Here is a 13701-nt window from a genome sequence, read left to right on the forward strand (position 1 = left end):
CGCCTGGAATAAAAGCTTTTTATTGTGGCCTGTTGAGAATTATGTGAATAAAGAATGAAATCCCCCACAACAGCTGTTTAAGACTTTGATTTAGTCAACACAATCATTTTATGACATAAGGATTACAGATAAAGTGCAAAACCAACAAGAGTGGTATTAAAAACAGTACAAAGTAGAGAAGGTGTTAACCCTTTAACGGCCTGGCTGACGTTAACCCTATAAAGCCTACTGTATCATTTGATATGCACATTTTTAAGGCATCTACATTCTTAGCATGATAAAAAAGTTGCTAAAAATATGTATTTCATCTCCTACTTGCCTTCTGTCGTCCGATTGAGTTTATACTTTTTTAGTAAGAGTTTGTAAAAACGTCCACCTTTAATTTGTTACAAGACGTGCAATTTTTACTGATTTTAAAGCAACCATGATATATTTTAAATTGTTAGTAATATTTCAAGATGATCACTTACTGGACTGAAGCAACTTCGGTTTACTTGATTATACATACCGGTAATCATTTTTAGAATCATGTTAAAATCGACCAAATATGAGACGACAATCTCTAGAAGAACGTTATTTTGTACATCCCAATCATCATGTGTTTTGCCCACCACAATAAAAACCTTAGAGCTTTGATCTTAAAAGCATTTAAATATCATTATTAGGAAATATAGAGTAACAATTGATATGTATATGCATTTCATGTAAGTAGTCTGTTTTACTGTTATAAAGATCTCATTGATTTACATTATAAGCTGTCAGAATTTCATCTTACTTTTTGGCCATATAAACAGCAGCAACTGCAGCAAATTGCATATTTTTGCTCAGTTTTGGCCTCTGAATAAAATTGGGTGTTTTTTCCCCCTTTGAGTATCGGCTACATTTTCTCCTATATCATATGAGCCATAAAACCAAAACAACGTTTTTCTGCAAACTGCATGCAGTTTTGTTTTTTAACCGGTACGTTAGTGTACCTTTAAATTAAAAAGACAGATTTTTTCGGACTATTATTTCATATGTCAGGCTTTATAGGGTTAAAGAAAACTCTGTATATGGGTCAGGGCTTTCAAGTGCTCCCCTTCAGCGGACACCTTTCATCCCGTTGTACAGGGGCAGGGCGACCTATGACCTCTCCATTCATTCAGCCATGCAAGGCAAATGGGTCTGGATTATAAAACACAACTGTTCCTGGATCAGATTTAGTGTGATAGTGCTCCGGGTGGTGTGATGTTCCTGATTCCACAGGCCTTGATTCCAAAGTCTCTTCAGGAGTGCTACAAGACCCTTTGATCACAAGTACAAAAACACACATAAATGTCACCTTCTGTTACTGCATCGATAGCGGGGTTCTACGGCATCTACAAACAAACAAAAGATCAATGTAACCGTAAGTCTTATTTGCATAGCAGTTAAATTAAAAGAGGGCGATCAGAGAGCCGCATTAAATCCCTTTCTAGGCCCTCATTGTGTCCCTGGCTTCTCATCCATGTCAAAGCTTTGGATTTACTTAGTCACACAACCAAAGAATAACAGGTTTGAAAGCAGACTGGCTATATTCTGTAAATATATGAATGGAGCCGATTAGTGTAACAAACAAACAGAAAAATCTGAATAATGGGAATTCATGGCTTAAAATTCAATTCACAGCTTAGGGGATGGATGGATGGATGGATGCATGCCCTTTTATCAACTTTGTCTTAGATGTTTGTCCCAAAATAAGACATGTAGACATACAGTAAGAAAAATCAGCTATAAAATAGCCCATAGTTTGGGCTTGGAAATGTTTGATTAGAAAGGTTTAAATTCATATTGTGGTCTCTAACTTTGTAGGCAAATTTGATCACAGTCCGAGATCTTCCAAGGATATTTTCCCCCTTAGAAAGACCCGAGTCTCCATTTGAGTTCGATTTAGTCTCGTTGCTCCCTAGGAGAAAGAAATTGAGACATTGAAGAGATCTCTGCGATTTTACTTTCATATGGAAACACGTATTTTCCTGGAGGTCAAACAACTGCGCACAATATTCACCCCATACTCTGCGAAGTCTTATAAATGTGTCAATACTGTATAATCACACAATAAAGCTTTGCTCGTGTCATACGGTCAGATGGAAATGCAGTGGATGGATCAATAGCACCAGCGATGATGATGATGAGGCTCAGTTGATCCAGGCGTACGAGTAGAAGTCGTTCTGCTCCCACAGGTCACACCTCTCTCTGGAGTAGTTTAGCACGAAAGAAATGTTCTTGTCCAACAGGGCGACGCTTGAGGGGAACTCCGGCCACTCCTCCGGCATCCTACCTGTGACGTTATGAAGAGGTTTGGAACGTCATGGGCAAGATTTGATCACATTATTCACAGCACAACATCGACTGCCTAATTTTCACCAGCTTAGGTTTCAGATGTACTATTTATTAGTACCTCGCTCCACTGTTGCTCGGGCCCTCTTGGAATTGCTCCATTTGTTTACAATTATATTTTTGGCCTTTTTATGGCATTATTGAATAGGACAGTGTAGAGATTAGACAGAAAAGCACAGTGTGCAGAGAGAGGAAGGGGATCGACAAAGGACATCGAGCCGGGAATTGAACTTGGGTTGCTGTGGAATTTCTTTACTTTATTTAGTCAAAGTTTCGAACACAACCAGCTTTGTAATGAATAAACATTGATTTGAATCAAAGCAAAAATGATCAGGAAAACTGACTGTTTTGGATATGGTTTTGATTAAACAACAAAAGACTAAATAAATGCTCACTGCTTTTGACTAAATAACTTTTGTACCTATAATAAGGATTAATATATATTTAATTTATACATGTGATTACGTTATTCAATTTCTGTGCCTGAAAACAACTGTTAGACGTACCTGAAGAGCACTGTTTATTTCATATGTCTCTTTGTTCTGTTGTATTTATGAATTTATGTTAATCATAAATGGATCAAACCCATGTTCAGTGAAGATGATTTGATGATGTGTCAATAAACTAGCTTTTTTGAACTTTGCTAATACACAGTAATCTATTTTAATGACAAAAGTTACGTCGGTATCAGAATTTGCCAGAAGTTGTTTGTTAAAATTGGTATCGACCAAAATAAATCCTATGGGTGCATCCATAAATTATTTCTTTAAAAAAAAAAAAAAACATCGTACTGAAACCTTTAAATAGTAGTGTACTGTATGTCTCATCAAATAGTCGAAGAATCAAGCAGGTTAGATTTACTATAGTGTTGTGCTATTATTATGGGAAATCTCACAATAAGCTTACCTTCTTTGGCAAAATGTACAAAATACTTGGTGATCATTTCCTGGAAGTTCATATCAGCTGGCGACAGGGTCCCTAGCACCATTTCAAGACCCCTGAAGAAGGCCAAGCTGTCTAGAAGATGAAAGGCAAAGCGACTGGGGAAGGGAAGCCAGCTGGAGGCGTTTGCCTGTTTTGATGGAGTGTAAGTCACCAGATAACGGTACACTGGGCTCTTTAAAGCGCCTGGAATACATAAGACATCATTGAAAAGGTTTAGATTTAAACATCTGACTATGGGTCTGACTAAGGAGTTATTATGACTGTACGCTATATTGCTTTTTACACTTACTATGAAATATTTATTGGAGCTCACAAATTATAAAATATTCAGAGTGCTGATAAAGCTCAATTCCCTTTAATTGTGAAATGAAAAATTGATTTGAACCTGCAGCTCTCTTAGCCAGGTCGTTCCTGGGGCATGTGGCCTTCATGTCCGAGACCATGGTGGTGAAGAGTCTCTCTGGACAGCGGTCAGAGGTCGGACACGGTGCTGAACTATCATACAGCCTCAGCGCCTGATCGCTCAGGTTCTTTCCGAAAGGGCTCAGTTTGTCTGTGTGAAGGAATCAACAGAGACGTGGTGAGGAAAAACACATTCACTTACAGTATATAAAGACTTTCATTCATAATGTTCTTTTTGAAATGTCTCTTATGAGCGACTTACTTGTCACAATCCAGCGATAGTCCCCCCATGTCCATGTAGAGATGTTTTCATATGGAGGACTAGAGAATGATGTATAGAGTATGATATATTAGTGCTGTCAAATCGATTATTTGTGATGAATTGCATCTTTGTGATTAATCACATCTAAGATAAAAGTTTGTTTACATAATGTGTGTGTATATATATTATTACATTTATATATATTGTATATATGTCTGTCTGTGTGTGTGTGTCTGTATATAGTGTATATATACACACACACACATATTTATACACATATGCAGTATACTGCATATTTGTGTGTAAATATATATAATTAATAATATATACTGTATATACACATACACACATATATATTATGTAAACAAAACTTTTATGTTAGATGCAATTACTCTCGATTAAAGGTCCCGTTGCATGCGATTCCATGTTTCAAACTTTAGTTAGTGTGTAATGTTGCTGTTAGAGCATAAATAATATCTGTAAAATTATAAAGCTCAAAGTTCAATGCCAAGCGAGATATTTTATTTAACAGAAGTTGACTACAAAAAAACGGCTCGATTGGACTACACCCCTCTACATCCTGCATTAGTGACATCACCAGAACCGTTTCTTGACTAACCTCCGCCCACAGGAATGCTCCCTCCACTCTACTGGCTACTTGCGCACTTCTTATAACTTAGCCTACTGTGTTTACTCAGCTCTTACGGTGATTTTCTGAAGTAAAACTGACGCTTCATCTTTTGTGTGATGTACAATAAACTTTATTAAACTCATCAGTACATGTTTGATCATCATTCAGACCTGGTCCGAAACAGCAGACTTGTAGGCTATTAATAAATAATGGATACATAGCCTACAAGCAGATGACAAATACGTTATAATAACTGTAATTAAACTACTAAACCATACCTGTTCCATCTCTATACAGCAATCTGACTCTGTAGGCATTATTGTCCGACTCGAAATGAACGCCGTTACTGAGAGTTTCTGATATTATTATCATTCCGTGAGATGAATTTTTCCTGACAGACTGAGCACGAGCTCATGAAGCTCCGCCCCCTGTGTCGTCCAGCAGCACCTCATTTGCATTTAAAGGGGACACACTGAAACGGCTCGTTTTTCTGAGCCCCAAAAAATGTCAATTTAAACATGCTGTAAAAAATGATCTGTTGGGTATTTTGAGCTCAAACTTCACATACACACTCTGGGGACATCAGAGACTTATTTTACATCTTGTGAAAAGGGGCATAGAACGGGACCTTTAATCAATTTGACAGCACTAGAAAATATAATATATGATGCCATGTTCACAATGTAATTTCCGAGGTTGGGTAAAATATTCCCCACCGGTTTGAATGAGAATTTGACTAGGAATGAAAGGAAGAGAAATTTACTGAATTGCATTAGAGAAATTTAATTAGTCCAACATACATTTCACAACAAAACATTAATAATTACAAGATTTATTTTTATTATTTATGCTCATTTATTTCCTGTAGAATGTATGTAGAATATTAGAGGGAAGCACTGTATTGTATATACTGTATATATGTATAAAGAAATATAGAAATCTTTTAATTGTAATTTGTAACTATTCATTACAATTCATTATACAATTCCCATAAACGTTATCATACACAACATGGAGAATTTTGACTGGAGTATTTCCAGCCACATTAGATTAGTTAGTTATAATTATAAAAAATCTCTCTAAAAAAAAAAAAATAATAAATATATATATATATATATATATATATATATATATATATATATATATATATATATATATATATATATATTTATTTATTTATTTATTTATTTTACTTTTTTAATAGATTTTTTATAATTCTAATAAAATAATAAAATAATTATAACTAAATAATAAATTAAATACAAATTTCTATAGGTGGCATTTCAAACAGTGATTATAAATATCATCTAATTTTGCTGGAAATACTCCAGTCGAAATACACCATGTTGTGTATGATAACATTTATGGGAATTGTATAATGAATTGTAATGAGTAGTTACAAATTAGATTTCTATATTTCTTTGAACCTCAATTCCAATTCAAGAACTCAATTTGGGTTCAATTCTGAATGGCGCACATTCCTGACCGTATTTTCATAGTACAATTTATGACTGAAAATCAAACAAAACCGGTTACCTAAAATCAGTCTCCTGTTCAGTTGTTCCAACCACAAATGGGACATCATTATAGGCTCCCCCTTTCTCCCAGGTCTCAAACGGAGGAGCTTTGAGAACATGGCCGTCAACCACTGCGACTGGACCAACAAATATACCTTTGACTGGAAGATCGACTAAGTCATCGGCTGCCCATGATGGGTACTTCTGCCACGGGATTGCCTGAGTCAGATACAAATCACTGACATTAATTCAACCACAGATCCATTTCTGATATATTACAACCATTTAGAAAAATTAAACCCCTTCCTCTGATGTTCATTGGGAATTCATTGAGCGTTCGGTGAGTTCTGGCAGGAAGTTGAGGTTTGATGATTTATTAAAGAGAGTTTACGGATGAAGAAGCCAACAGGTTGAGGCTGCTGTTAGTCAGCCATGACTCTGCTGTGGAAGGTTACAAGCTCGGCCATGAATTTCTCACCTGAAGGACTTGAGTGATGTGTAGTCCTCTCAGGCAGATGGCGTCCTTGCAGCCAGTTCTCCTCAGGAATTCCAAGTTGTCTTTTTCTGCTGACTCCAGGGAAGCATTATACACATACGAGCCGCTCATGTCAATCGCACGATGAAAGAGTCCTTTGGCTAGTGGAGACATCATCAAAGTCCAAACCGAAGTTCCTCCTCATGATCACACAGTGAGAGAGATACTTATTATACATCTATAAAGCTAAACCCTTGTGAAAAAGAAGTACACTTAAAGGTATAGCGGAGGATCTTTCCAAATTTTAGATAAGACCCGCCCTCTCCACTTTTTGAAAAGTTTGATTGATTCACCAGAATGATTGACAATTAGGAGGACCAATAGTTTACACTACCCACCAGGAAGTAAAACATCCTCCGCTATACCTTTAATTATATTGAATGTGCACTAGTAATGTACTTGAAATCTTATGAGTATTTTTCAATGACTACCATAGTAGGAGAAAAAATACTATGGAAGTCAATGGGGCCTGAGATCTGCTTGGTTACAAACATTCTTCCAAATATCTTTCTTTGTGTTCAGCATAACAGACATTTATACAGGTTTGGAACAATTTGAGGGTGAGTAAATGATAACAGAATTTTCATTTTTGGGTGAGCTATCCCTTTAATCTACGCCTGGAATCATGGGACCTGGTCCTTACGGGTCACAGATCAACTATGATCCCTATACTTGACAACGCACATCCTTCGTGTCGACTATCGCGGATGCGCACATCGCAATATCGATGCTAAAACTATACATTATGCAACCCTAACTCATATCGTGATTTTGGTCAAATCACCCACCCATTTCAATTTAAGATATAATGAAATACATTTAACATAGTAGTTTTTAACACATTTACAGAATTTTTATTTAAAGGGGTGGTTGATAATGATTTCATTTTTCTAACTTTAGTTAGTGTGTCATGTTGCTGTTTGAGCATAATCAACATCTGCAAAGTTACAGTGCTCAAAGTTCAAAGCAAAGGGAGATATTTGCTTTTAAAGAAATAGTTTTTTAAGGACTACAACAAACGGCTGGTAGAGACTACACGACATTCCTCCCGGGTTAGTGACTTCACCAACCCTAGAATTTACATAAACCCCGCCCCCGGGACACAACTTATAGATTATCAAAACAGAATATGCTAATCAATGACTAGAAGATAACTACACATAAGCTACACAAATTCATCATCTAACCATTCAGAAACGTCCTGTTGCTTCTACATGTTGTCACTTCTTCTCGAGTCTCTCCATCATTGTCTGAATCCGGTTTGAACATAAAAGGCTAAAAGTTTTTGAAATTTTCAGTGCATGTCTGTGTGAGGTAAAAGGACACAAGCTGTTGAAGCTCCGCCCCCTGTGCCGGGAGCAGCAGCTCATTTGCATTTAAAGGAACAGACACAAAACGGTGCGTTTTTGCTCACCCTCAAAAATTGACACGTTTATCATGCTATATTAAAAATATCTGTGGGTATTTTGAGCTAAAACCTCACTTACACACTCTGGGGACATCAAAGACTTATTTTACATCTTGTGAAAAGGGCATTATACCACCCCTTTAAGGTTTAATTATTTTTGGTTGGGATTGAGTTTAGATCATGATTACTGGCTTTAGGCTATTCTATTGACAGCACATTTAACATTTAGAAATAAATACAAAATTTAGATGTCATTTTAAAGGTTTACACATGAATAAACCTTTGGGTCAGTGTAAAAAAAAAGTACTATTAACTTATTAGAAAGTAAAAATATATTTTATAAATATATTTAAAGTAAAAATATAAAAGCTTAAAGACAAAACAAATAACATAGAAACATGTTGTCCTTAACACATAACACATTCTCAAAAAGTAAAGGGTACAGGATTATGCAATGACAATCAGACATTTTAAGTGTCCAAATACTTTTAAGGGTCATTCATTGTATGTTGTACCTGAGCTTTGACCAAATATGGTAACTCTCCCTGCATCCCCACCGAAGTTATGGATATTCTGCTGGACCCACTGAAGTGCTTGGATCTGGTCCATGAAGCCATAATTCCCTTTGACAGCAGACAGAAAAAAAACTGCTTGATGACATTTGATGAATTTCAATATGCTGTAGTAACAAGCAGAGAGCTGATAGAGTCCATAAGGGAATGGATTTTTAAAAACAACTTATGAATCTTTAAAGACAGACCTACTGTGAGATCTGAGGTTGTTAAACGATGGTATATGCTTTTGTTGATGCAATCAGCCTGCGTTATTTCAACTTATTTTTTAAAATAATCGTGTTTAAAAGTTGAATTTGTGATGAAAAACTACATTACCCAGGATAACCTTGTATGTGGCTTGAGTCAAGCATCCTTCACAAAGACAGATGTGCCTGATTCTGATGTTTTCAGCTTTGCTCAACACCTGGTCCGGTTAGACAGAGACCTGGAGAAGCCTACAATCCACATTCTCTCGTACCCTCGGTGGAGGATTTGGTGGAGGATTGGTGATGATCTGGGGGTTCTTCAGGAAGGCTGGAATCGGACCGATCCGTCTTTTTGAAGGACGCATGACTCAAGTTACTTACAGTACAAGGTTAGCCTGGAAGAAAAATAGCTTTATTCTGCTCTGACAATGTTCCCCAATTACAAAGATTGGGTTTTCTCGCAGGACAGTGCTCTATGCCACACAGCCACGCCAATAAAGGTCAAGACCCTGTCATGGCCAGCCCAATCTCCAGACTTGAACCCCATTGAAAACCTCTGGAATGTGATCAAGAAGAAGGACACAAGGTCACAAGCACACCAGACAAAACCGAGCTGCTTGAATCTTAGTGCCAGGAGTGGCATGAAGTCACACAACATCAATGAGAAAGACTGCTAGAGAACATGCCAAGACGCATGAAAACTGTGATTGTAAATCTGGGGTTTTCCACAACATATTGATTTCTAAACATGTTTAAAAATGAGCATAAACTTGTTTTCTTTGCATTATTCAAGGTCTAAAAACATGGAAGGTTTTTTGTTATGGTGACCAGTTGTCATTTTCTGCAAATAAATGCTCTAAACGACAATATTTTGACTTGAAATTTGGAAGATATGTTGTCAGTTGTTTACTGAATAAAAGTGTCCGAGATGGGCAGCGGTCATAAGTGAACTGGACAGGGACCGGGCTTTACCTGAGGAGTTGGTGGGAGAGCCTTCTCTGAGCACCTCCAGGGCCATAAAGCCGAAAGCATTGAGCCTGTAATTCAGACTGACGTACACCGTCTGCGTGCGGGCCGCCAGCTCTTCAGTGGGGGAGTAGCCTCTCTCCTGGCCGCTCAGCATGTGGAGATACCCTCCGTGGATCCACACCATGACGGGCAGGGGTTTTGCGGGCTCTAGACTCGGAGTCCATACGCTGAGATGCAGACAGTCCTCCTGTCCCATGACCTTCCCATCTTTTCGGAGGGGTTGCACCTGCGCGCAGATGCTGCGGAATCGAGTAGCATCGTACATGCCATGCCAACACTTTCCCGCCTCCACTAGATCCGCCGGAGGTTGCCAACGACGTTCACCCACTGGTGGTACAGCGTACGGGATGCCCTTGAAAGAGTACGCTCCGCCTTCCCAGCGCCCGCGCAGCCAGCCGCAGTCCGTCTTCACCTCTGCCACCCCTGCAGGAGGAGTCATCGCCACATATGCCAGGTATCCCGCGAGAGAGAGGAGACTAACCACGGCACAGCCGATGAGGAACATGCATCTGCGTGACACTGCCCGGAATGGACTGACGTAGTGGCGACGGACGTACCTTACCTGTTCCTCCTCTTCGTCTTGCACTAGATAACGATACTCTGTCCCCTCAGGGACCTCATACACATCCTCACTCATTTTATATCCTCTGTGTGAGAGAGAGAGAGAAAGAGAGAGAGAGAGAGAGAGACAGAGAGAGAATACAAGTGAAAGTCAATACCTTTTTATCCAGAAAGGAAAACTGTGTACTGGAAAAAACATGCAAATATTTTCTGTGAAGCTTGTATTTATAAATCATTCTGAAGGTTTTCCTAATGCCATATAAAACACATTGCAATCCATTATACATTTTAACTGTAACAGTACATTATTATTGTGTATGACATTTGACTTTGATTTTACTTATGTTCATGACTGCACCTGTGGAGAATTGGTCTGTGATGTAACCTAACACACAGTAGCCTAACACATGAAATATAATGATGATTGTGTGTTTTAATGCACTATACTCAAAATTATGCAATAAGTTATGCCTATGGTAACCATATCTATAAAGCATTATAATGCCTTAGTGTTCACAGTGTATAATGCTTATAATGCTTCACAGTGTGCATCTGTGTGGTTTGTGTTAACGTAGTTTATTCTCAGCATGAAGTGTGTGTGCTGTCGTGACAGACGCAGGATGAGGCGAATAATCAGCGGAAACCACCAAATGACCCACCATGAAGTTTCCTATTTTATGCTGACTTATCCATGAGGTGAAAGTTAAAATATTACACCACAAATAAACGTATGACCTACATGACGCTAAAGAAAAACATGCATAAACATGTTTAAACTGCTCTGTGAGTAGAAAAACTGGTTTCAACCGCAGTTTAGATTACACGAGGAACTTTTTCATGCACAGCAAACATAAAAGTGTACTAAACATAAAAATATAACAAAAAAATAACAAATCTAACGTTACCTGAAAATGTTGCCCTGCTAACGTCGATACAAAGTTAGGCTAACGTTACTTGAAACGGCGCAACTACGACACAAGCACTCAGAGACATTTTCATATTGATTTACAAAACCATTATAGCTATTTCCTGTTTAATAGCCTGTGTTTAATGTAAAAAGCAAAAAAAGGTCACAAAATGACGCATGTACTTACTATGACATTAGAGCTCGCGCACGCACTCACTGAAGCCAGGCTTTCAGACAAAACAACCCTGGACGTCTCCTGCTCCGCCCATACATGGCTGCTTTACCAAACCTACAGTAAAGAGAGATTTGAACATTTTTGTCTTTTTTTCTTTCTTAGAATAAAGCTGTATTAAAAAGAACAAGGGAGAAAATGAGAGGAATGGGAGTTGCATGCCAACTCAAATTAAAATTAATATATTTTCATAAAATATTGCATATAGTGTATTATATTGTTGTTTTATAAAAGCAACTATATGAATTAAGTATTTTATTAAAGCTGCTGAAAGTTATTAAAATATGTAAACAAACACACAGACTGCATAGATAGATAGATAGACAGACAGACACACACACACACACACACACACACACACACACCCACCCACACACACCTAATGATGCTTCTAGAACCTCTTTCGGCTTTTTTTATTTATTTTTATTGACTCTTTGAAACAATTTGGAGTTACAGTTTTGGAATTACTCTATGGATTGTTTTGGAATTACTTTATGGACTAATTAAAGATACATTAAGTGTATTCCATGACTGAGCTCTCATTTCTGCAACTGGGTTCACCAGCCCTCACAGCGTTTATCTATGGACTCGGTTTTAACAAACAAACAAACAAACAAACAAACAAACAAACAAACAAACAAACAGACAAACAAACAGACAGATTTAAAGGAATAGTTCACTTTAAAATGAAAATTCTGTCATCATATACTCACCCTCATGTTGTTTCAAACCTGTATGAAAATCTTTCTTCTGCTGAACAGAAAGGAAGATATTTAGAAGAATATCAGCAACCAGGCAGTTTCTGGGTCCCTTTGACTTCCATAGTAGGAAAAAAAATATATACTAAATACATACAGGTTTGAAACAACATGAGGGTGAGTATAGGATGACAGAATTTTCATTTTAAAGTGAACTATTCCTTTAAGTCTTTAAATGTAAATGAGCTGCTGCTCCCCTCCCCGTTTTTCAGAAGAGGGCGGAGCCTGTACAGCTCGTGCCTCCAATTCTCTGCTAAAAACTAAAACATCTGTTTGTTTTTGATTATCTCTATTGAGGTCATGCTCATGTGACATTAGCCTACAGTTCTTCATCAACATGAATGTTTATTATCTGCATACGTTTTAAAGCCATATATCTGAACCTTCTGATATATGATTTTCTGAGCGCACACATCTGAAGCATGCACACAGAAAGCTGGATGTTTGACAGCACACTGCGTGAGTACTAAACTCGTATTGTGCTTAAACTATACACACAAGGTTATGTCAACCAAAGTTTACATAAACACAGTCGGTTATGTCTGTGAATGTGTAGGCTATATCTGTGTATTAAAGTGAAAGCAGCGTAATATAGCCTACAGAACCTGCTATGCTGTTCATATGAATCACAACAAAAGAAAAGTCACTCACTGCTCTTGACTGAATTAACTTTGGTAGCTTTAATAAGAATACATTGCTAAAAGGGCAGAGTCCGTCAGAAGGGTTCTGAATACTCTGGACTAGGTTTTCATTAAGGCTATCTGTACATTTTGCCTCTGTCCCTGCCGCCGCTCCACCACTCTTTACTGTTGGGATGGTATTGTGCAGGAGATGAGCAGTGGTTTCCTCCAGACATGAAACTGAGGTTCATCAGGCCACAGAAGATTGTTTCTCACAGTCTGAGAGAGTCCTTTAGGTGCTTTTGTTTTATTTTTTCAAATTCCAAGTGGGTTTTTTCATGTCTTGAAAGGCTTGAGTCTGGCCACTCTGCTATAAAGCCCAGATAAGTGGAGTGTTGCAGTGATATTTGTCCTTCTGTAAATTTCTCCCATCTCCATATATGATCATAGAGCTCAACTAGAGTGACCATCATCTCCTTGGTCAGCACTCAAACCAAAGCACTTCTCCACTGATTGCTCAGTTTGGACTGAAAGAGTCCTGGTTGTTCCAGACTTCTTCCATTAAGGATTATTGAAGCTACATGCTTCTGTGAACCTTCAATGCAACATCATTTTTGGTTACACTTTGTGTTAAGGTTACTCAAAATAAGTACTGAGTAATATTAATTAACTACATGTACTCAAAGTTAGGATTTGGTTTAGGGTTAGTTACTTGTAATTATGCATAATTTACCGTTATTACTACAGTAAGTACATGTAGTACATGTACATTATTT

General features: G+C 37.7%; 1 protein-coding gene across 2 annotated transcripts; it reads right to left on the minus strand.

The window, feature by feature from the left end:
• Nucleotides 1-4: 4 nt before the first annotated feature.
• On the minus strand, nt 5-11603 carry LOC308695031 (para-nitrobenzyl esterase). 2 transcript variants are annotated; one of them, XM_081372939.1, is made up of 9 exons: nt 11503-11603; nt 9791-10494; nt 8574-8681; nt 6594-6790; nt 6135-6334; nt 3968-4026; nt 3689-3856; nt 3265-3486; nt 5-2299 (listed from the first exon to the last, which is right to left on the minus strand). In XM_081372939.1, the coding sequence occupies exons 2-9, from the start codon at nt 10482-10484 to the stop codon at nt 2157-2159; spliced, it is 1791 nt and encodes a 596-aa protein (XP_081229065.1). In that variant the 5' UTR covers nt 10485-10494; nt 11503-11603; the 3' UTR covers nt 5-2156. The 2 variants fall into 2 exon arrangements, with proteins under 2 accessions (XP_081229065.1, XP_081229066.1); XM_081372940.1 differs by having other exon boundaries at nt 11314-11551.
• Nucleotides 11604-13701: the final 2098 nt, after the last annotated feature.

The sequence above is a fragment of the Scardinius erythrophthalmus genome (genome assembly GCF_964197995.2).
Source record: "Scardinius erythrophthalmus genome assembly, chromosome: 8".
Classification (NCBI taxonomy): domain Eukaryota; kingdom Metazoa; phylum Chordata; class Actinopteri; order Cypriniformes; family Leuciscidae; genus Scardinius; species Scardinius erythrophthalmus.